At 38.6% G+C, this 25,649-nt stretch overlaps 1 protein-coding gene across 1 annotated transcript in view; it reads right to left on the bottom strand.

Moving 5' to 3' along the window:
- Positions 1 to 434: 434 nt before the first annotated feature.
- Positions 435 to 25,649, bottom strand: part of CCDC141 (coiled-coil domain containing 141) — a 219,447-nt gene continuing 194,232 nt past the window's right edge. The window contains exons 21-25 of the mRNA XM_029934315.1: positions 24,370 to 24,553; positions 20,757 to 20,869; positions 17,117 to 17,233; positions 3,268 to 4,121; positions 435 to 1,104 (exon numbers count right to left, since the gene is read on the bottom strand). Of these exons, the coding sequence (XP_029790175.1) occupies positions 837 to 1,104; positions 3,268 to 4,121; positions 17,117 to 17,233; positions 20,757 to 20,869; positions 24,370 to 24,553 (1,536 nt within the window). The 3' untranslated portion in view covers positions 435 to 836. The remainder of the gene's footprint in view (positions 1,105 to 3,267; positions 4,122 to 17,116; positions 17,234 to 20,756; positions 20,870 to 24,369; positions 24,554 to 25,649) is intronic.

Raw genomic sequence — 25,649 nt, 5'->3', positions numbered from 1 at the left:
TGAAGTTGACAGCACATCTATTTTCCATTGTGAAACCCATGAGATCAGCATGAGGAATGATTATTTATAGTGGCCTCCCCAGACTTACAAAGGAAGGCTAGGTTGAAACTACCTAGAAAGTATTTCAATAAATGAGATTAAAACATAAAATGAAAGGACAGCTTATGCATTAATGAAAACCACAACTTAAGTTCAATATTTCTACTGTTATTCTACAAAGAGATGTTTATGACTACAATTAGAAACAAATTATTGGGGGTGTCTTGGTGGTGGTCTTGGTGGCTCAGTTGGTTAAGTGTCTGATTCTTGATTTTGGCTCAAGTCATGATCTCACTGTTCGTGAGTTCAAGCCTTGTGTCCGATTCTGCACTGACAGTATGAAGCCCGCTTGGATTCTCTTTCTCTATCCACCTCTCTCTTTGCTCCTCCCTGCTCTCTCTCTCTCTTTAAAAATAAGTAAACTTAAAAAAAAATTATCAAACAATTGAATTTGAAATTTAACTCACATCTCTCTGCTGATGTGAATCTTAATATACATGGTTTTAAATTGGGAGGGAATAAACAATGTATTTTACTGTGCTTTTATTTTGAACACATCTCTTTCTAGAATACAAAAATGTATGCTTATCTACTGCTAATAATTTACCAAGCTCCTCAAATATACTAAGACACTAAAGATTATTTCACTGAGCAGTGGCATTAGGTGAACAAACAGCATGACCAGAATGGGGGTACACGTCATGGAGGATGCTCTGTGGGAGATACAGGAATAAAAACAACCATAGCATCGTTCTCTAGGCTCTTGAAAATGGCATCCAGGAGTGCTAACCCCACAGTCACTGTGTGAGTACCCAGTACATTAGGGACACACTAATATAGATGACGCACAGTGTTATCCAGTTTATTCTTGTGATTGGTGGCCTGTGGTTACCTGTCACGTGGAGGATGACACTGGAAGAGAGAATGCCACTAGAGTTTTGGGCTCGAGCCACATAGAGGCCTGCGTCTCCCTTGCATACCTTCGGAATGAACACAGAATGTCTTGTCTCCTTGTGTAAAACCTCTAAGTGCCCATCTGCAGACAATTTCTGGCCCTTCTTGAACCTGAAGCAGAGAGTCAGTTTTTAAAGTTAGGATCACTGCATATTCACATCATTTCCAAGCTCTAAAAACCATTGCAAACAAGCCCATTACCACTGGCAACACACTCTAGCATTAGCAGGAACTCTGGCTGCCACAGATTCCAATGGGGCTGTTCATCCTTCAAGCAGAGGTTGGTGACTTGTGTCCAGAGAAGTGCGTGATTGAGTCAGACCATGTTTTTAAAAAATTGAATTTTTGGACAACACTTAACAACTGGAATATTGCATATAAAAATTCATATATCCAACTACTCTTTAAAAAATCCCAGACCATCTGGTCATGCAGGGCCACCACTTACGTATGGCAATGATTACCTACAGTATGAAATGGCGTGCCTCTACTTGGCTCATGTCATTCTTTCAGCTGCTATGGAAGAGCAGCCTGTGACTTCTGGGAACCTATGTTGGAGCGAGACTCATCCATCCCATCATATCCATGGATCCCACAAGATCCACGTGAGAGTATCAATCTGCTGTTTTAGAGCAAGTACTTATACAGCATTTCCTGGTGAAATGAGTACATTTAATTTCTATGAATTAATTTCATTAGAAGAAAATGATTTCTAATTATAAAAGGCATTTATATAATTGGATTATTACTGTTAATGACATGTTTCAACAAGTTTCCTATGAACATGAACACTTAGCTGCCTCGTTTGAGAAAGCAAATAACTTATCTTGTATATTTGAGAATTTTCATCTAGATTTATTTATACCCTTGTTCCTTCACCCAAGAAGTGGTGACAAACCGGAATCATTTTCTGTTCCCATTGCCTAAGTGATAACTTTGCATTTTTATGAGTGTCCTAAGGATGTATGATTCTTAGACTTTGCCAGTTGCTAACTGAGCAAAACTCAATTGTACATCTAAAAGCAAGATATTTTTTCACAATATTGCAACAGTTCTTCAACAATAAATACTAAGTTATTTGTTGTATGGACAAAACCAAGAAACACTGCAGACGACACTTTTCTTTGAGGTGAACTGATATTTAATAATGAATTAAATATCTTTCAAGTTCATAAATATGAAATTCCTGATCTATCAAAAACATGCAATTGGCAAGACAACAAAATAAACCAAAGCACAAATGGCTGCACTGTAGCATAAGTGCAGTTTCTTTTCACGATCTGAGGAACCAGAGTTTTCCCATGGATTCTTCCGATCACCAGCTCACGATGGGCACATACAATAATCAGAACTGTTAATGCCTCCTGAAATATTATAAGTCGATACGATTTTACTTATCTTAGTCAATGACTATGAATTCAGTCTCACCTATTTGTAACTTTGTCCTCAGATAAATCTACTTAAAGGCAAGGGTTTCTTTTTTTTCCCTCAAAGACAAATATACCCCTAAATGTTTAGAAGTAACCCATGTATTGAGAAAGTGAGAACAACTTTTAAAACAACAGTGATTCAAAACCTGTATTCTGCAGTTTACTTTCTATTAAAACAAATATGCTAAAAAATAATGATGTCTCCAGAGGGAAATCCTATTGTTCCCAGCTCAGTTATTACACCACCTTTCCAAAATGAGTTTATTAACTGTCACTGACAGCAACTGTGAAAGAAATATTTTTATTCAATCTCTCACACTGAAGAAATTTATAGAAAGAAATCTTAGTGAAACAAATATTACAAAAGTGATGTGTGACTCTTGGGGGAAAGGGAAAAGATGAAATAGGTAAATGAAAGAAAAGGGAAAAAACCCCACTTGTATGTTTTTGAATAGATTATGGATGTTAAGCTAAGAACAATGTCATGCTTATGTAGAAATAAACATGGGGAAAGAATTTCAACCCACACACTTCAGAAATGTGGAATGTTAAACTAATACCAGAAAACAAAAACAAACAAACAAACAAACAGAACACAGCTAAGCTGCAGTGCTTCTGGAGTTAGTTAATTATTATTTTATGTGGTAACTTTTCGTTCTTAGGGGCTTTAGCCATGCTGGGACTACAGTCAGAAGTGGGGGCCGGTGTGAGCATGAATCATGCAGACCTGCAGTGCTGCAGAATGTTAATCAGCCATCCCTAAACCTTTCAGGTAGTGCACACAGAATGGTCTGCCCAGTCACTCGATGTGTGTCTTTATGACTTGTCATTATAAGCTACCCACCATGTCAGTGTAGGCTCTGGAAATCCTGTCACTTCAACTTCCAAAGTCACTGGAGAACCTTCCATGACAGTTACATTAGACTGAAGCCTGGAGAAATTAGGTGCCTGGCCAGCGAGGCTGACCACCGTGTTCTTTGCTGATGTACATTTAATCTCCTCTTGGGGGACCATTTGCCTCTGATAGGCCTGGGTGGGGCCTGATCGAAGCACAAGGCCCGAGAATGCACCCTGGGCAGCATGCAGCCCATCTTGGGTTTTAGTGACATTGTTATCAACATGCACTTTCTCCCGCATCTCTAGCAAACTTCCCTGAGCCTGGGGGTGCTGCTGTAAAGCTCTCTCATGCACTCCACTCAGCATGCTCTCTGGATGCTTAGCACTGATTTTGCAGAAAGCAGTACTTTTTCCCAAAATTCCTCTGGAGATTAATGGGAGCTCAGCTTTGAACTGGGGGGAGGGTTTCTCAAAACAACTTGAAAATGTTTCTCTCTTATGATTATAAGCATCGGCAAAGGCAGCAGGTGGTGGAATGCCAGATTCCTGAGCCTCTCCTTGACCGCAGGCCCCCTTCTGCATCCTGTAGTTGCTCATGGGAAGGCTAAGGGGAGGGCTGGAATGTTCTTCCACTTCCATGTCAGCAGGGCCAAGGGGGGACTCAGGGCTTCTTGGGAGTGGAGGCAAGGAGATGTCATCAGGTGAGACACACTCGTATTCTTCTCCCGAAAGCATGTCTGGAGGCAGGACACGACCTTGTATAGCATCGTCTTTGTCAGACAGCAGCTGCGTCAGGTGGTGTGGGAGCTGACCCTCTCCTGTTCCATTGATGGTCAAAATATCTGCTACCTGCACCTTCTCCTTCAACACAGAAAAGCCAAAGCTTTGAGTTAGTCATTGAGTTTTTTCCCATGTCTCACACTCAACTTCAATCGGCCAACCTATGAGAAGCTACAGTGAGTTAGAGCTTGGGGCCCTGGCACAAGCATTACTGAACTTGAAACCGTCTGTCTGTTTAACCTGGGCACAGTTCCAGCCCATGGCTAAGGAATGGGTAAACTGACCTCCGGTCTGTGAATGAAATGTGATAGTCCTTGTGAAATAGAGGAGAGCAAGCCCTAGTTTTCATCTCTAATGAAGGGGTTGAGTTGGATCAATGTCTTTCAAATCATGATCTGAGGAACCTCCTTCCACCCACAAATTCTGCTTCGTTTTGTCTACACTCCATGTGAACACACAGTTCCCAAATATCAGAGGCTCCCTTGTTAGGTGATCCCCTCAGACCCTCCTAAGAATAACCCCTCTATTTTCTTCCTTAGGAAAGCCATTCCTCCTCATCCTCGCCCTCGTCCTCTCCCTTCTCCTCCTCCCCCCACTCCTCCTCCCCCCACTCCTCCTCCTCTTCTTTATTCTTCTTATCATTGTGATAAAATATATATAACATAAAAGTTACCATTTTAACCACCTCTAAGTGTATAGTTCAATAGCATTAAGTACATTCACACTGAACCATCCAATCCAACTCCAGAACCTTTTCATCTTCCCAAACTGAAACTCTGTACCCATTAAACAGTAAACCCCCCATTCTCCCATCCCTCAACCCCTCCTACCTTCTCTCTGTATGAATTTGATGATTCTAGGTACCTCATATAGAGAAAGCAATTTTTAACGACTGGTTTTCTTTTCTTAAGCTCCTTATTTTTATTCTTCCATTGAAAAATATCTGTTGAGCACCCATTTAATAATAGGTACCATGCTAGGCATTGGGGAGATGAAAAGAGTAAAAGTAAATACAGTCTCTGCCCTCAGGGAGATAAGAGCCTGGTGGGGGAGGTAGATATTAATGGAACCATCACAGGTTATGGTCTTTCCCAAGAGAACACAAGATGTAAAAGAGGAGTGCCTGCCACTTATTTTTCCATGCCATGTGGAGGGCAGGTCATGCTAGGAGACTGTGAACAGAAGTGCTTCCCCTCCTGCTTACACTGATCTAGTACTTCTCCCCACTAATCCATGTCCATGTCTAGTTTAAAAAGAGGCTCAAATACCTACCCTTTCTGGCACAAACTCTGAAGAGCACTGAGGCTGAAGGGATCTCATCTCTCTCAGCCTGTTGTTTTGTAACTACTTATTTCTTTGCCTTTCCTGTTTGGGGGTGCATTTTTACTTAAAAATTACTGAGATGTTTCCATTGCCACTGCTTGCACACAAGAAAGTTATGTCTTGCCTTGACTTTATGTTCTTCATTTTAGCTCATACACTATACAAGTAATTTTTGAGAAGTAAATGTGTTTTCAGGTTAAAGATTAGAAGTAAAAACAAAGCAGTGTTCCTTCTGCTACCCCAGAGACATGACATCGTCAGAGAAAGTATAAGCATAGATTTAGAGAAAGTGGTTTCCTTCAGCCATTTAGTAGAACTTTAAACTCTGGGCCTAAAAGCCAGAAGTTTTTATTTTATTATCTTTTTAAGTTTATTTATTTTGAGAGAGAGAGAATGAGCAGGGGAGGGGCAGAGAATGGGGAAGAGAGAGAACCCCAAGCATGATTTGTGGCATCAGCACAGAGCGCAATGCAGGACTTGAACTCATGAACCATGAAATCATGACCTGAGCTGAAATCAAGAGTCAGAAACTTAACTGACTGAGCCACACATGGGCCTCAAAGCCAAAAGTTTTAAAAGTTCTTCCCACAAAAAAATACTAAATAAACACAATCCAGTAGGAAATGACCCTTTTTCTTTTGATTTTCCTATTTTGGCTTAGCTCTGCATTTATTTTCCTTTTCATAGCAACTTTGATTCAACTTCTCGGTCAGTATAGGAATCTTCTCTATGACATTCTGGTAGCCTATGTTTGAAAACTTTTCCTAAAAGGGTGCTTTCTTTGAAAAGAATTTTATGCTTTGCTTGTTAAGAATCTCTTCATATATATGAATCTATTCCTATGCCTTCACTCAGCATCCAACAATGGATCTGAACTGGCCTCCTGGAGTGACATAGAAGATGTCCAATTTCTCTCTTCTTTTAACTGCTCTTTGACTATTTGGAGAATTGGTCTCACAGTCTCTTAATCTCCTTCTTGTACTAAAACCTCCAGTCTTCTGCCTTGGCTCTAGAACTTTTATCATCGAGGTCACCTTCTGGGAAGTCCCACTCCTACTGGGCATTTGTTGATTTGAGAGTCATCCATGGGCATGCAACTTCTTAATGTCTTCCTTGGGTAATATGTGTCTCTTCAGAGAAGAGTAATGTTTAAGAATTGTCAGAAAATTTGCAACAGGCTTAGGAGAAAAGCTTGAATGAAAGTCCAAGCTAGTCTTCTCACTCTTCCCTCCGGCGTAAGGGGGAAATGACTTAGTTAACTGTAGGTTTAGACTGAGCATGCTCAGCTCTGACTTTTTGAGTCCTCTCTTGTGGCTCTGTCTTCTACCAAATGTGTGTATCCATGTTAGCTTGCAACTATGAAAAGCTCCTGTACAAAAAGCCTCTGGTTGTCTAGCTGTGTACCCACGTGTTTGAGTGGGCAAGTCTATCTAAATCAGGTATAAAGTTTTAGGAAACCCACCAGAAAAGTCCAAGCCATGTTCTCCAATCCAGCTTTTACTAGTTATTGATTCCTGACTCCTGTGCCTGTCTTTCAGGGGATGCCAAACTCAGTAGGGAATCCAAGAATACTACAATTCCTAAAGAAGAAAATACTTTCCACAGAAAATAACACTACCAGATAATTTCTACTGACAATAAGAGAATGTTCTCAAATCTTTTCTAGGAACATTTCAACTTATTACTGTTCCCCCTAAATATGTTTATTTCCAGAATTTAGTTTCCAGGTGGGAACTAATCAATGGAACCAACATCTCTTTGATCTATGTGATATATTTTTATTAAAGTGATTATATTAGTTCTTTTTGTGTTTTATAAGAACCATATGTGGCTATGGATTCATACTGAGTTTTTAATCAGCTAAAATTTTCTACCTCTTCTTTCTGTTAATGCCATTGATAAAAATGTTGAACACTGCAGAGCTTAGGACAAAGTCAGATGTCTCCTGAAGGCAAGGCAAACTATCTTCCAGGTTGATACTGTTGAACTACCTAACATTCTTGGAATAATTATAATCCAACTAAACTCTCATTCAGTTCACATATTTCCACTTACCTTAAGAAAGAAATCATAAATATGTTTATCAAATGACTCTTTGAAGTCAGAATAAATTTTGCCTATGACACTAATCTAGAACTATCCATCAAATAGTCATCTCACAAAGCAAAAACAAAATAAGGTGAATTTGATACAAGTTTTTCTGAGTCAATTCATATGGCCTTTTGGCACTTCTGCCTTTATTCTCAAAGGCAAATAAGCTTTTGGGTTTTTATTTTATTTTATTTTATTTTATTTTATTTTATTTTATTATTTATATTTCAATTTTGAGAGACAGAGTGAGCAGGGGAGGGTCAGAGAGAGAGAGAGAGTCACAGAATCTGAAGCAGGCTCCAGACTCTGAGCTAGCTGTCAGCACAGAGCCCGACATGGGGCTCCAACCCACGAATGTGAGATCTGACCTGAGCCGAAGTCGGAGGCTTAACCGACTGAGCCACCCAGGTGCCCCAAAACTTTCTTTTTTATTAATTAATTAATTTCTAAAATTCAAGTGTAATTAACAAATGGTGTTATATTAGTTTCAGGTGTACAATAAGTGATTCAACAATTCTATACAGTACTCAGTGCTCATCACAATTAAGTGTGCTGTGAATCCCCTTCACCTATTTAAAACTCATTGAGCTACAGTTTTCTGGGTCTACCAGTTTCCTTTATGAAAATGGTTTTCAAACATTCACATATTGTATTTTTTAACATTTTCCCACCATGAAATAGTTTTGCTATTAGTAGAGGAAAAAAGTGTTTCCATGTGTACATGTGTGCATATGCAAGTGTGTGTTTCCAGAAAGGGGTATTTCTAGACAGAGTATATTTGCATCAATCTGATAAGTTCTGGCAAAATGGATGGGAAGCTGATCTAATTCACCACAGCACTGCTCACTCTCAACTTGTTTTTCTTATATCCTTGGCTGCTATTTTTCTTTTTCTTGATTCTTTTTTCTTCCTCCACCTTCTGATTACATGGATAGTGTATGATCTTAAGTTCTCTAATCATCTCTTTATACTTTTCCCCTCAAAGATCACACCCACGTTCATGTCTAATGACCAGTTAACCTTTAGTTAATCTTAAATCTGTGGCCTCAGTTCTGTCAGGATTTCTAAACTTTCATTTCTACTGAGAGCCATAATCACTTGGATTTACAATCATTGCCATTAGACAAACAATGTGAATGGCTGGAAAAAAGAATATAATGATATTCTACATCTCTTGAAATAAATGTGTAGCACAAATTCTCAAAGTGGGGAGCCATTTATATAGTAAATTTAAGAGAATATCAGAAGACTTTACCTTCCCAAATATTTCCACAATAGTCTTAATCCTGGTATAAATAAGGTTTAATGAAGGTAAGTAACAAGTAGAGAAAGAAAAATATTAAACATGGAACTTCTCTATGAAAGACATTTCTGGGGAAGGCCTTTGGAAGGGGCTTTGGGCAGCCAAAGGGTGACTTGGTACCTTTCCACACTTGGGGTAGACAAGATAAAAGAGATGAGAACAGAAAAATGGCAAAGAACACTGTCCCTTTCCCAATTTTTTCAAAGCAAATGTCTCAAGAACATCTTTCCCACCTCCCAGGTGATCAGGATTAGAAGAGGGCACAGGGGCTGTCCTCACCCAGTTTCATAAGAGCACTCCACTGACTGGTATAAAAGTACTTCTATGCTGAAAGCAAATTAAAACAACAATGAGATATCACCCTACACCTTTCAGAATAACTTGAATATAATAGGTTTTGGTGAGGATGTGGAGAAAAAGAAACCCTCATGCACTGTTGGTGGGAATATAAATTGGTACAGTTAATATGGAAAACCATATGGAGTTTCCTCAAAAAATTAAAAATAGGAATACCATATGATCCAATAAGTCCACTGCTGGGTACTTACCCAAAGTAAACAAAAACACTAGTTTGAAAAGATTATACCTCCCTATTTTTATTAAAACACTATCATTTTTTAAAAGTTTATTTATTTTGGGAGAGAAAAGAGTACATGGGGGTGCAGAGAGGGGGAGAGATAGAGATAGAGAGAGAATATTTCATCCCAAGCAGGCTGACATTGTCAGCGTGGAGCCTGATGCAGGGCTTAAACTTCCAAACCATGAGATTATGACCTGAGCTGAAATCAACAGTTGGATGCTTAATCAACTGAGCTACCCAGGAGCCCTGAAAACATTATTTACAAAACTAGGATATGAATGTGTCTGTCAACAGATGAATGAAAAAAGAAGATCTGATGGTACAGATATAGATGTAGATATACACATACACACAACTGAATATTACTCAGCCATAAGAAAATAAGATCTTATCATTGGGACATTTGGACAGACCTAAAGGTTATTATGCTAAGTGAAATAAATCAGAGAAAGAAAAATACCATATGATTTTCCTTATATGTGAAATCTGAAAAACAAAACAAATGAATAAGCAAACAAACTAGAAGCAGAAACAGACTCAAATACTGAGAACAAACTAACAGCTGCCAGAGGGGAGGGGCGGGGGATGGCCTAAATGGGTGAAGGGGAAGGGGAGGTATAGGCTTCCAGCTAACTCATGAGGACAAAAGGCACAGCACAGGAAATATGGTCAATGGTATTGTCCTAGCACCGTGTGGTGACGATGGGAGCTACACCTGTGGTGCGCACAGCGTAATGCATAGCCTTGTTGAATTACTGTTACACGCCTGAAACTAATATAACACTGTGTTCATTCAACTAAACTCAAATTTATAAAAATAATAAATTATAAGGCAAATGATAAAAAGTACTTACAATAGGTATTTTTGATGTTGCCAACTGAAATTAGGCATTAACACCATGTGCCATTTGCTTTCTTTTTTGCAGTTATGCATTTTATTCAGGCAGGTGAATCCAGACAACTTTCTCCATGAAGTGAGACAGTATCCACTAACTGTGGGTCTTACGTTCCCCATCTGAGCAACGGATCTCCCATATTAGTCTGGTTCTAAGACTGGGGAGAGTCAAGTGATTGGTTCTTAAACTTTTAAATGGTCGTTTCTATGATATGTTATTACCAAACTGGACTTCTGAGATAATATATGTATATTGAGGGGAACTTTGAAAACATAAATTTGTTTTATGTTACTTGCCTTTCTTGGGGTGCAACAACAGAACACCATTGTGCAATGAAGGTTGATGCCTTCACTGCCTGGGTGTTCCAGACTCTGAGTCATACAGAATTGAATTCTTCTACCTCCTTGCAAAAATGAATGATTCTATATAAGTCTGTAGTTTCAATGAGCTCAGTTCAGAGAAGGCTCCCAAATTCTCTGCTTTTGTTGGCAGTATCTTTAACCTATGAGAATTAACTAATACACCTGAGTCTTAAACTGGCAACATCATTCCCTGGCTATGATTTCCTTTGTGGCCCAGGAAAGCCCCTAACTTACAGATTTATCTCATAGAATTAAAAATCCTTATTAATACAAGAAAAGCACTTCTGTACTATTGCTTTATTAATCATCATGTAAACAGATGAAGGGGAAGAGCGGGGGAATGTGTTGGCGTGGGAATCTGCAGTGTCATTACAAGTCAGCTTATTTACACACAGCAGTTCCTTTGAGCTCCCTTTTGGTCTTTACAGAAGAAGTTAACATGTCTGAAATTCAGGAAATGTGCTGTCCGCCCAGTTCCAACACTACTTTCTATGATTTTTGGAGGGCAAAATATTTTATCACTTTTGGTCTCAGTTTCCTAAACTATAAAATGAGATCTGATTAGATGATTGTTAAATCCTTTCTAGTACTTGAATTCTATCATTCTAAATGTGGACATTGTAAGCCTGCATCCTATATTGAATAGTTCTGTGATTTCAGCAGTCTTCTTAATATTCTGGGCATCTGTTTAACCTTAGGAGTTTTCAGGTATTACTATGGATTTGGCTTTGGTGCTCACCTTGGAGGGAAGACACCATCACGAATCTGTAGCCGTGCAATGGGCAGTGCATTTGCTAAATTGCCTAATTCCACCTGATACATTTTGGGGTTAGGAAAATGAGAAGCACTTTTTTATCACCAAGAGAAAATCCTGAGATGAATATATACTTGTAATAGTCTGGTGGAATTGTTCTCTTTATTTTTTTAAGTTTTATTTAAATGCCAGTTAGTTAACATACAATGTAATATTAGTTTCAAGTATAAAATATAGTGATTCAACAGTTCCATACAACACCTGGTGCTCATCACAAATGCCCTCCTTAATTCCCATCACCTATTAACTCATCCCCTCCCCACCTTCCCTCTGGTTAGCATCAGTTTGTTCTCTGTAGTTAAGAGTCTGTTTCTTGGTTTGCCTCTCTCTCTCTTTTTTTCTTTCCTTTGCTCATTTGTTTTATTCCTTAAATTCTACACAGGAGTGAAATCATATGGTGTTTGTCTTTCTCTGACTAACTTATTTCACTTAGCGTAATACCCTCTTGCTCCATTCATTTGCAAATGGCATGATTTCATTATTTCTTAGGGCTGAATAATATTCTATTGCATAAATATACCACATCTTCTTAATCCATTCATAAGTCGATGGACACTTGGGCTGTTTCCATAATTTGGCTATTGTAGGTAATGCTACTATAAACATTGTGGTGCAGCATGTATCCCTTGGAATTAGTATTTTTGTATTGTTTAGTAGTGCAATTTCTGGATTGTAGGGTAGTTCTATTTTTAACTTTTTGAGTTTCCAGAGTGGCTATACTGGTCTGTATTCCCATCAATAGTGTAATAAGTTTCCACTTTCTCTACATCCTCACCAACACCAGTTGTATCTTCTGTTCTGTTTAACCATTCTTACAGGTGTGAGGTGATATCTCATTGTAGTTTTGATTTGTATTTCCCTGATGACTGGTGATGTTTAGCATCTTTTCATGTGTCTGTTGGCCGTTTGTATTCCTTTGGAAAAATTTCTGTTTATGTCTGTCTTTTGCCCATTTCTTAACTGGATTATTTGTGTTTTGGGTGTGGAGTTTGGTAAGTTCTTTATAGATTTTGGATCCGGACCCTTTAACAGATATATCACTTGCAAATATCTTCTCCCCTTCTATCAGTTGCCTTTTAGTTTTGTTGATGATTCCCTTCACTGTGCAGAAGTTTTTTATTTTGATGAAGTCCCAATAGTTTATTTTTGCTTCTTTTCCTTGCCTTGGGAGATATATCTAGAAAGAAGTTGCTAGATGTCAAAGAGATTACTGCATATGTTCTCCTCTAGGATGTTTATGTCTTCAGGCTTACATTTTGAATTTATTTTTGTGTATGATGTAAGAAAGTGATATAGTTTCATTCTTCTACATGTTGCTGTCCAGTTCTCCCAACATTTGTTGGAGATACTGTCTTTTTTCCTGCTGGATATTCTTTCCTGCTTTGTTGAAGATTAATTGACTATATAGTTGTGGGTTCATGTCTGGGTTTTCTATTCTGTACTATTGATCTATGTGTCTATTTTTGTGCCAATAATCTACTATTTTGATCACTACAGCTTTCTAATATAACTTGAAGTCTCGAAACGTGATGCCTCCAGCTTTGCTTTTGTTTTGCAAAGTTGCTTTGACTACTTGGAGTATTTTGTGGTTCCATACAAATTTAGGATTGTTTGCTCTAGCTCTGTGAAAAATGCTGGTGGTATTTTGATAGGGACTGCATTACACATGCAGATTTCTTTGGGTAGCATTGAAATTTTAACAATATTTATTCTTCTGATCTATGAGTACAGAACTTCGATTTCTTTGTATCATTTTCCATTTCTTTCATCAGTGTTTTATAGTTTTAAGAGTACAGGTCTTTCACCTATTTGGTAAGGTTTATTCCTAACCAAATTGTTTTTGGTGCAATTGTAAATGGGATTGATTCCTTATTTTTCCTTTCTGCTGCTTCATTATTGGTGTACAGAAATTCAATAGATTTTTGTGTGTTGATTTTGTATCCTGCAACTTTACTGAATTCATTATGAGTTCTAGTAATTTTTTGGTAGAGTCTTTTGGGTTTGTTGTATAGAGTATTTTGTCATCTGCAAATAGTGAGCGTTTTACTTCTTCCTTGCTTATTTGAATGCTTTTAGTTTCTTTTTGTTGTCTGGTTGCTGAGGCTAGAACTTCCAATACTTGTTAAATAACAGTGGTAAGTGTGGCTATCCCTGTCTTGTTTCTTCCCTTTTATACTAAATAAAAGATGATATATCACCTTTTAATTTATATTAAAATAAAATCAATTTCTCAATGAAAATAAATCTTGATTTTTTATTTTAAACAATCTGTTCATTTTTCCTCTAAGAAAAATAAATATAAGCAAGAAAATCCAGATTTACTAAATATAAATGAGTGTGCTTGCTTTGGTCACAATAACTTTCACTTCAAATCTTAATAAATGTGAGTTGGTTTACAGTGTAGACAAATGTACAGAACTGAAAAGATAAGTGGAATTTAGCATCTTTTGAAACTTAGAAGAAGATGTGATGCACAGTGGCGCCTGGGTGGCTCAGCCAGTTAAGTGTCTGACTTCAGCTCAGGTCATGATCTTGTGGTCTGTGAGTTTGAGCCCCACTTTGGGCTTTGGGCTGACAGCTCAGAATCTGGAGCCTACTTCAGATTCTATGTCTCCTTCTTTCTCTGTCCTTCTTCACTCTCTCAAAAATAAACATTAAGAAATTTTTTAATAAAAAAAAGATGTGATGAACAAAAATAAAATCAAAATGGATGAAAGACCTAAATGTGAGACATGGAACCATCAAAATCCTACAGGAGAAAACAGGCAGCAATCTCTTTGACCTGGGCTGCAGCAACTTCTTACTTGACATGTCTCTGAAGGAAAGGAAAATAAAAGCAAAAACGAACTATTGGGACCTCATCAAGGTAATAAGCTTCTGCATGGCAAAGGAAACAATTAACAAAACTAAAAGGCAACTAATGGAATGGGAGAAGATATTTGCAAATGACATATCTAATAAAGGGTTATCCAAAATCTATAAAGAACTTACCAAACTCAACACCCAAAACAAATAATCCAGTATAAAAGGGCAGAAGACATGATAGACATTTTTCCAAACAAGACGTCCAGATGGCAAACAGACACATGAAAAGACGCCCAACATTGCTCATCATCAGGGAAATAGAAATGAAAACCACAAGGAAATACTACTGCACACCAGTCACAGTGGCTAAAATTAATAACTCAGAAAACAACAGATGTTGGAGAGGATGTGGAGAAAGGGGAACCCTCTTGCACTGTTGGCGGGAATGCAAACTGGAGCAGCCAGTCTAGAAAATAGTGTGGAGGTTCCTCAAAAAATTAAAAATACAGCAATTGTATTACTAGGAATTTATCACAAAGATACAAAAATGCTGTTTTGAAGGGGCACATGCATCCCAATGTTTATAGCAGCACTATTAACAATAGCCAAATTATGGAAAGAGTCCAAATGTCCATCAACTGATGAATGGATTAAGAAGATGTGGTATATGTGCTGGTACACACACACACACACACACACACACACACACACACACAGGAATATTACTTGGTAATGAAAAAGAATGAAATTTTGCCATCTGCAACAATGTGAATGGAACTGGGGGGTATTATGCTAAGGGGAATAAGTCAGTGAGAGAAAGATAGGTATCATATGATTTTACTCATGTGTGGAATTTGAGAAACTTAACAGATGATCATAGGAGAAGAGAAGAAAAAATAAGATAAAAAACAGAGAGGGGGGCAACCATAAATACAGAGAACACACTGAGGGTTGCTGGAGGGGAAATGGATGGAGGAAAGTTGCTAAATGGGTGACGGGCATTAGGGAGGGCACTTGTTGGAATGACACCGGGTATCATATGTAAGTGATAAATCACTGGGCTCTGCTCCTAAAGCCCAGACTACACTGTATGTTAACTAAGTTGAGAATAAAAAAAAGACAGAAAGAAAATGTGATGTATTTAATGTTATTCTTAAGTAATTAACAACTGAGTGGGTGGAGAAAGCATGTCATTGGCATCTAGTTGATAGAGGCCAGGAATACTGCTAAATATTCTACAGTGCACAGGATAGCCCTCCATAGCAAAGAATTCTCTGAGCCAAAATGTCAACAGTACTGAGACTGAGAAACCCTGATTTAGACCAATCACAATAACCAAGACCATTAGATATAAGACTAAGGTTTAACAAAGCAATCAAGGTTTGGCAGGTTGTCTTTGCCCCAGAATGGAATCAGGGTTTAAGTGCTTCAAGGCTATCCCACAAAAAGGTCAGTTAGTGTAATGATGCTTGCTGCCTGGAGGTTGTATAATTGCATTAGACCTTAACAAAGATTTAACCTGTGTAACACAACCTATATAGCAGACCTAAGAATGGTACTAATTTTAAGGCAAGATAAATATTTTTCCATGTGATAACTCCAACAAGTAGAGATATATTTATTTTAAACCCTCAGTCACAAGAAGTATACTTTATCAATTTGGGAGCAGTTGAGAATAATGTTGACTGTTTGTTCCTTCAGTTCCTTGGGAGAGAGAGGAACACTGGAAGCAAAACTGGTGAAGCAAAAAGACAAGAGCTAATTATAGTCCAGCAGCTAAGAATAAAGGGTGAGCAACTTATACCAAATATCACATAATGATGTGATTTAACTAATGCTTTTGAAATCAAGAAATATTTGCATTTTGTGAATGTTTGCAGTTTTTTCTGCAAGCTCAATTTATCTGTAATACATGGATTTTAAAGTAAGTTAAACATTTCTGTACTTTAGTATTTATATTTCAGTTGGATTCTGTGTTTTAGTACATGTGCATGGAGCTATCATCTTAGAGGTAGCTTCTGTGGGAACAAGATACAAGCTAATTTTGGGTGCCTGGGTGACTCAGCTGGTTAAGCATCTGACATCAGCTCAGGTCATGATCTCATGGTTCATGAGTTCCAGCCCCACACTGGGCTTTCTGCTGTCAGCACCAAGCCCACTTTGGATCCTGTCTCCCTCCCTCCCTCCCTCTCTCTCTCTCTGCCCTCACCCCTTCAAAATAAATACATACATTTAAAAAAAAGCTAATTTTATGTATTATGGTTTTCCAGTGGGTAATGTAAAACAATAAAATCATAGCTTGGTGGTATGACAGATGGAAGTAAACTCTGAAGTTGGAATAGACTATAAAAGAAAAATGGGAAAGGCAGCTTAATGTGGGAGAAATAGAAGTGGTTTGGAGGGCATCTGAGTGGCTCAGTTGGTTAAGAGTCTGACTCTTGATTTCGGCTCAAGTCATCTCACAATTCATGGGTTCGAGTCATTCATTGGGCTCCATGCTGACAGTGAGGAGCCTGTTTGAGATTCTCTTTCTCTCCGTCTCTGTCTTCCCCTCCCCCACTCACACTCACACGAGTGCTCTTTCTCTTTCTCTCTCAAAATAAATAAATAACCTTTAAAAAAAAGAGTGGTTTGGAGTGACAATATGGTGAATAAACAGCTGTCCCAAGACCACTGTGAAATACTGTGGTCCCAGTATTCAAAAGCAAGTGCTCAGAGGAAAGAGCATAGGTGGGAGAGGAAGGACCAAGTAAAGGGTAGAAAGGAGGTACTGGATGAGGGCGCTCACGTTGCATTTACACTGAAAGATTTGATTCAGATAGGGCTTTAATTCCCCTTTTTCCTCTATGAATAAGGATTCTTATCTCAAAATGAATAACTGAGATTACATAGTTTTCTTTACCTTATTCCTTTCTTCATGGAGTAGTGTCTGCTTATTTCTCGCTGGTTCTTTTAGCAGGTCGATGAAGTCATCGTGGAAATCTTCCAAATTCAGTTTCATCTTTAAAATGTCTCCCTGCTGCACAAAGGGATGGTTAGTGAGGGTCTGGGCCAGGAAAGTTGGAAGCACAGTGCTACACAATACCACTGGGAAGAAAAAATAGGCCACTTGCAACCTTTCAGCAAATATATTCCACAGGAGACTAACTGCCCAGCCCAGGGTGTGACTTAAAAAATTATCTTGTGAAGTTCCCAGCTCCCCTCCTGCCTCACTCCTTTGATCAAGTTCATTGCCAGTAAAAACTGGTGGTTTGGTGGTTCAAAATCCCAGCAGGAACAAAGTCATTGCTCCAATAGGATGCACCTACAGGGAGCATTCTCCAGAGAGAAGAACCATTGTTTACGCAGGCAGTCTAAGCCATTAGGAAAGTCTGAGGGAGCTGTAATGAGGAAGAAATGTCTGAAGGTTCTGGTAGAGAACAAGAGGAAATCTAGAGATTTTACATTAGCAAATGTTTGGGAGACTCAGGAAGAGAGGAAGAAAGTATCACCGAGTATGGTAAAGAAGAAACAATTGAGAACAAAGGGTGCTTCATGAAGGTGATGATATTTTGCTCCTCTAGTTCATAGAGCTGGGGTTTGCAAGCCCCTGGGGAGCCCCTCTGCGGGCTGAGAAAACTTTGTGAAGATAAAAGCAGCCTCAGGTACATCACATTTAGGATGATTGATTATACTGCAACAGAACTTTCTCTCTTACACCTGAAACATGGTCATTAGATGGGCCTTAAAGAAATTCTTCTCATGACTCCGAGAATTTGGGGAGACACTTACTGGGGAGATTCAACTTTTAGTCTCACTCTAAAACTTAAGCTGGTTAAGTTACTCTGCTTTGGGACACACTTGACACTAATTCCAAAAAGGTGGTTGTTGTGGAAAGAATGCTAGAGTTTGAATTGTATCTACTTCTAGATCCTTCACAACTGACGGTGAGGCCCCAGGCAAAGCACTTTTACCTTCTTTGCACTTCACCTCTACAACAAGGAAAATGACATTTGCTTTATTATCATCACAAGATCATTTGGAAATCACTGAAGTAATACATATGAAAAGACTTTGTAAATCTCAAATTGCTATCCAACTAGAAAGGATTATTATCACTATTTCGGCCTTGATAGGGATTTCAGGGCCTATTTTTAATAACCCCTACAAAAAAGCCATTGTGCCAACCTTAAAAACATAAGAACTAGACATTTACGCTCTCCGGCAAACCTCTGTAAAGCCTTAGTGAGCATTCTTTGACAAGTCTTGTTTAGGCTGCACCTTTGAAGAGCCTTGCTGATGCCCATGTCCCTTGCCAGAGAGGCTCCTCCTCATTTTTACATCCACCCAAATCACATCTTTTTGAGATATTTATTGAATGATTCTTCTCTGGATCAGTCCTTTGAGTTCTTACTACAAATGCCACACCTCTTTCTGGAGAACCTGCTTTAGGCAAAGCATAGAGTTAAACATGTGGGACCCTAAGCTGAAGAGAGTCATGGGGTTTCCTCAGGTGTAACTGAGTGGATAGGATGAGGTAGTAATGGTAGTTATGTATGATGATTGCAGTAGGAAAGAATGCAAGTGCTAGAGGGGGATCAGAGAGGCAGGGACACAGTCCACGAAGGAACTGTGGAGGAGGCAGTGTTTGGGTTTGGTCTGAGAGGTGGTAAAATTTAGATAAGCAGAGAGAGGAAGGTTTAGAAGGATAAAACTTAGAAACACGGGGTAGCAGACCAGTGAGACAGAAGCCTACAATGAATATAGAAGCACACTGATTTGGAAAGACAGTCAGCCTTGGAATATTGGAAGGCCTTGAGTTTAAACTTTATTTAGTAAGCAATAAAGAATTTGTAGTCAAGTGTCTTGAGTGTAAAAATGACATTAGCATTAGGAGACGTGATCTAGCTGGTGTGTATAATCAGGAGGCTCCTGACTAGTGCAAAAGAGTCATCCAAATAATGGGTTGAGAATAAGTAAAAAAGGGTCCAATCCTGACTACATGGGTGTAAAAAGAATGGGAAATGAGAAAGTGAAGAGAGGGAGTGGGTAGAGCTTTCAGAGAGAATGGCCATGATGGTGAAAAGCAGAAGGGATATCACTTTAAGTGGACCTCACTTGAAGAAGTACAACAGAAATGGGAGGGATATTGTAGATAGTAAAAAGCAAAAAGGGGAAGCAGCAATATTCAAGCTGTGTCCTTGAAATCAAGAGAAGAAACAAATCCTCAGAGGCTTGGATGGAGGTGGGGAGGAAATGATCATTGTTTGAAAAGATAATATAAGACCCACAGCACATTCATACATTGTTGGCAGCATTAAAATTCTAAAATACTTGTGGAATTTAATTTCACATATGTATCTTAGGAACAGTAACAATTTTGTACTCGTTTACCCAAATCTGCCCTGGAGAGCTACCTGTGTAGGTAATAATACAAGAAAAAAATCTTTATGTATGAAGTGTTATATAAAATCTTTATGTTCATTGCAGTGTTATACAAAATGGTAAAAAAAAAAAGTTGAAAATCTAGTTTCTTAAAGAAAAAAAGATAATCCGTTTCATCACCCACTCAGGTGAAAGCTAAGCAAATTATTTTAATGGACTGAGAACTTAAATTTATGATGTGGAAATTCATACAGAAAAAAATGGTTGCCAGAAATAGACTTCTGCTCTGAATTGCAAGAGCACCATTAGGTCTCAATATCAAAAATAATGACAACAACCATGGGTATCTTCACATTCAATCCTCAGGGTTACTCTGTGATTAGGTTTCCCTATTTCCTCCATTTTATAGATCAAGAAACTGAGATTGAAGAAATGAAGTAACTTACCCCAAATCACAAAACCAATAATTTGGAGAACTGGCACTCTGTGGCAGCTGTATTTTACTCTACAGCCTGTGCTCTTAATTACCTCGTCATTCTCTCCATCCTAAGTAACCAGTTCTTTCAGCCAGTTGTTAAAACAGTACTATTGAAGCTAGTTTTCATAAAATATAGGCAGAACAACATATGCATTTCTCTCTCTTAACCGGATATTTGCCTAGGAATTAGACATCAACATATTGTCTATTTTTTATTCCATCAACTTATTACTTCATGAATGATGCTAATGATTAGTTCAATACTTCCATGAAGCTAAATGTTCCATGAATCTAATACCTGAAGATTTAGTTTTATTTTCTCTGGGGCCACAAATTGGAAGCAAAAAGAACCCTTACATTATTATTTGGGAATGAAAGCATAAGGCTACTTAATACAAACTTTACTTTGATTTTAATGGTGTACATTTATCCTTTAGGATGTGATCCATGAAAATGTAAATGAGACACCTTAATTGTGTTTAGCCCTCATTCCCAGCAATATTTTTCTCTGCAGTGATGGAAAAGAAACAGAATTAATTATCAGAAACACCCAGATAATTATGTTAGAAAGCTGTGAAACAAATGTGCACATTATGTCCCTTGAGAATTTCTATTAGAACATCTTTGCACCAGAAGACACTTATCAACACATTTTTATTTATATCACTTGAAAATACATACTCTGGGAAGAAGAAATTACCTTCAGCTTTTCTTCAAGCTCTGTGAGAGAGACACATAATTCAGTGACAGATTCAAGCACCTCTTTGTGTTTTGCCATTATTTTCTCAGCATATTTCTGCCCTTCTTCAAAACCTGGGGAGGAGAAGGAACAACAACAACAAAAAAAAACCCAACAAAACAAACAAACAAGAAAAACCAAACACCACTATTTTTGAGTCAAATCCTTAGCAAAAACAAAACAGCTAGGTGTTAATTCATCTCCCTAGTGGCCAGTGTAAAGGCCGGTAGATAGTAAATGTTTAATAAATACTTATTGAACAGATAAATATAAGTGAATGAAGGCATGAAAAACAGGTACCCTAGAAAACCGATTACAAATCTGCTGTACCATGTCACTTTCATGTAACCTAAACTTTCATGTTGCTTTGTCACTCTTCTTAAAGTTCCACTCGAATCTGTTTTCTCCTGTTAGAACATTCAGTCATTCTGTATTCATGCACTCAAAGCCCTCCATAATGTAGTTTAAAGGTGCTTCTCCCAAATGTATATCATCCTAGTTCCCTCACATGTTTAGTCTCGGGTCAAACTGAATCAGGAGCTCTTCCCCCCAAATCCCCAAAGTCACGGCGTGTTCTTTCCTGCACCCAGGAATACCCTTGTCCCACTCCCTGCCGTCAAAACCCGAGGTGCTCTTCAAGATCTACTTCAAGTAGCAGTATCTCTGAAATGTTCTCAATCTTTTCCCACCTAGATTTTTTTCTCTACCTGAATAACAATAAAAATAGCTGCCATGTAGTGATTTGACTATAGCTATGAGCTTTATTTATTTACTTACCATTTCAATCACTGTTAAGTGTGCTGTTCAGCGGCATTGGCTACATTCTCACTGTTGTGCAGCCATCACCACTATCCATCTCCACAGCTTTTTCATCTTCCCTAACTGAAACTCTACCCATTAAAAAACAATTCCCATTTCTCTCTGCTCCTAACCCCTGGTAACCACTATTCTACTTTCTATCTATGTAAATCTGACTACTCGGGGTCCCTCCTATAAGTGGAATCAGAACATTTGTCTTTTTGTGTCTGGCTTCTTTCACATAGCATGATGCCTTTAAGGCTCATCCCTGTGTAACAGGTAATGACTAAGCATTTTATACGTATCAATGTAATTCTTCTTGGACTATCTAAGTTCTATCACATTTTACAAATGAGGAAACTGAGGCTCAAAGAGTCTCAGATTACCCAGACAATCACTGCAGGAGCAGGGATTTGAAACCAGGAATACAGACTCCATGGCTTTGACTAAGCTGTATTTCACATTATGAGCTGAACTGTGTCTCTTTTAGAATTCGTGAATTGAAGCCTCAATCTCCAGTATCTCAGAATGTTGCCACATTTAGAGATAAGGTTTTTCCGGAGGTGATTAAGTTGAAATGAGGCCATTAGGACGGGGCCCTAATCCAACATGACTGGATCCCAAGGTTAGGAAAGACGAGGGAGAGACACAAGGGAGGGCCTGTGCACAGAGGGGACTGTGCCAAAAGGCGGCAAGAACGCAGCCAGCCGCCAGCCCAGGAAAGAAGCCTCGGGCAACACCGGCCCTGTCAGCACCTCGACCTTGTGATCGTAGAGGTCCAGCCTCCAGAACTGTGTGTGGTGTTTTGCGATGTCCACCCTAGCAAACCAACACACACTTTTCATACCTTTCTGACTGCATTAACCATAACATAACTGCTAGGCCTAGGTTGGGGATTCTTAAAATGAAGGAACTAAGTTTTATTTGTCTTTATATCAATCACACCTCTTCATAGATAATAGGTACTCACATTTTTTTTAGATAAATTTATTTGCACTAAAATTCTGGGTCCAATGATGTTTGGGTGGCCTGTAAGAGTTAATATAATATTCCTAAAGCATCTTACTTGATGCAAATTTTAAAATTTGCATACCTTTCATACTGAGCAAAGTAAGATTCATGACATTCATTTATTCATTCAAGGTATTCATTCAGTGACTCATTTATTCACCAAATATTTGTTAAGCACTTAGTATGTACCACAAAGCAGTAAACAAAAAGGGAAAATCCCTTCTCTCATGGAACTTATACTCTGGTGTAAAAGCCAGGCAATAGACAAATAACTATACAATTTGTCAGTGGGGATAAGGGCTAGCAATGCCGACAAAGCAGGATGTGGGGTGATGAGTAACTTGTCTCCATTTTTGTGAGTACTTACCTTGTTTGGAAACTGAATAGAATACAATGGAAAAAAATACACTGGAATACAATGGAATACAATGATAAAATACATTTCCATTGCCCTCAAGGAGCCTATGGTCAATAGAGAAAACACAGAAACAGGGAACTTTGCTATACCATGAAAGGTACAAAAATAGGGGGAAACATACAATGCTATGGAAGCAGAGGGTCTTCAAAATTTTTTAGTGTCCTTATATAGTAACTATAATAAGAATGAGCATTCAGTAATTTTTCAATCTATATTTTATTATCTTTATGTTTCTATCATTTTCCTTAGGAAAATTATTAATCCTTTATTCTCAATAATGTAATATTAGACTGTACAATATATATTGTTCTACACATTTTTTATGGCTATCCATGGGTAGCATTTCACCCAGCAGCAGTGTGGGCAGCTGAAGCATTTTGTAACATTTTCCTAGCTTCTTTCTGGGCTAGATTTGCCTGGCCAGTGGGAATTCTTGGTCTAAAGGAACAATCCCAGGTGATTCATGAAACATTCCTCAACACCCCCACGAACTGTCATCACCCAGAGAACTTCTTAAATGAGGGCCTCCAGTTAGAGAGACTTCTGAGACTGACAACTGTATTATCTTTCCTGGTCATGGAGAAAAAAAAAAAGCAGAACCTATAAGACAATAATTTGAATTCTCCCATTGCTTTTAATGTTTATTTATTTTGAGAGAGAGAGAGAGAGAGAGAGAGAGAGAGAGAGACAGTGCATGCAAGTGAGGGGAGAGACAGAGAGAAGGAGAGAGAATCCCAAGCAGACTCTGCATGCAGAGCCGGATTAGGGGCTCCATCTTATGACCTTGGGATCAGAACCTGAATTGAAATCAAGAGTCAGATGCTTAACTGACTAAGCCACCGAGGTACCCCTGAGTTCTCCCATTTATTCCACAAGTGAGAAGGCAAGGAAACTGTCTCTTAAATCCACAAACAACAACTCTCATACAAATCAAAGGGCTGTAGACTTCAATCCTAGCTTTATACCCACTTAAAGCGTTGTGGGAGTTTTGCATATTCAAGAAATTGCCCCAGTGGAAATTAGGATTTTTGGTCTATATAAGCTGAGCTTTGTTCTGGTTTTATTACCCTAGGGATGATCAACAGGAATAGGGGAGAAGAGAACACAGAGAAGGAGGGTTTACACAAGACAGTGAAAATCTAAAGGCTTCATGTCTGGCAGGCAGAAGTTACTTCCTATTTCCCCTACTGTTTACTTTTATAGATATGGACTCTAATCTTGAGTCTCTTCCCTGCATAGTTGCTGGGGGAGGACCCTGAGGGCTTGCCATGCTCTGCTTTCTGCTGGATTAGGTTGGCTATAAATTTGTTCAATGGCAAATTGCTGGATATTTAAAAAAGACCTCACCATATAGGCGCTGAGCTAGGTCACTGATCTCTTGAATCCGTTCTTCTTGCTGAGGCACTGATGGCATGATATACTTGTTGAACTGCTGGTGGAGAATTTCCACAGCTTCCTTTGTCTTGCACTCTGTGGAATATTTTCCAACTCTGACAACTGTGGCGCTTGCGTCTTCATACCAGAAGTGACACTAAATTAAAATGGGATAAAGCATAGATTAAAGAGACAACATCCTTTTAAAGTTCTTCATTTTGACCAGTGAAGTATCAAATTTCAAATTCCTCAAACTTTATAATCACATTAGTTTGAACTTTCTAAGTCGTAATAAGGAAAATATCAAAATATGATTATATGCTTTTGCACTAGGGTATTAGAGTCAGATAAGAAAATAAAGGTATAGAAATTCATTTGATTTTCCTGCCTTCTTAGATTTGCCTGAAATAGAATTCCTAAGAACATTACAGACTTACAAGAACATGCAATATAAAATGTATATAACATTAAAAAGAATTCAAATCTCAGCTAAAAGAAAAGAAAGCTCAAAGATACAAAATCCAGCCTAATTCATTGAAATAGTTTACAACACATGGATAAAGTATTGCCTAACTAATACTCTAATAAACAAATTCTCTTTTAAGAATGAGATCTAAACCACACTGAGATACCACCTCACTCCAGTCGGAGTGGCTAAAATGAACAAATCAAGAGACTATAGATGCTGGCGAGGGTGTGGAGAGACGGGCACCCTCCTACACTGTTGGTGGCAATGTAAACTGGTGCAGCTGCTCTGGAAAACAGTGTGGAGGTTCCTCAAAAAACTATCCATAGAGCTCCCTTATGACCCAGCAATAGCACTGCTAGGGATTTGCCCAAGAGGTACAGAAATGCTGATGCATAGGAGCACATATACCCCAATGTTCATAGCAGCAATGTCAATAGCCAAAAGATGGAAAGAGCCTAAATGTCCATCACCTGATGAGTGGATCAAGAAGATATGGTATATATACACAATGGAGTACTACATGGCAATGAGAAAGAATGAAATCTGGCCATTTGTAGGAAAGTGGATGGACCTCGAGGGTGTCATGCTAAGCGAAATAAGTCAGGCAGAGAAGGACAGAAACCATATGTTTGCACTCATAGGTCTAACAGGAGAACAGGAGAAACCTAATGGAGGACCAGGGGGAGGGGAAGAGGGAAAGAGAGTTGGGGAGAGAGAGGGATGCAAAACTTGAGAGACTATTGAATGCTGAAAATGAACTGAGGGTTGAAGGGGAAGGGGGAGG

This window comes from Suricata suricatta, chromosome 3, assembly GCF_006229205.1.
Source record: "Suricata suricatta isolate VVHF042 chromosome 3, meerkat_22Aug2017_6uvM2_HiC, whole genome shotgun sequence".
Taxonomy (NCBI): domain Eukaryota; kingdom Metazoa; phylum Chordata; class Mammalia; order Carnivora; family Herpestidae; genus Suricata; species Suricata suricatta.
The sequence above is the reverse complement of the archived record's forward strand: the minus strand, read 5'-3'. Positions and strand labels throughout refer to the sequence as shown.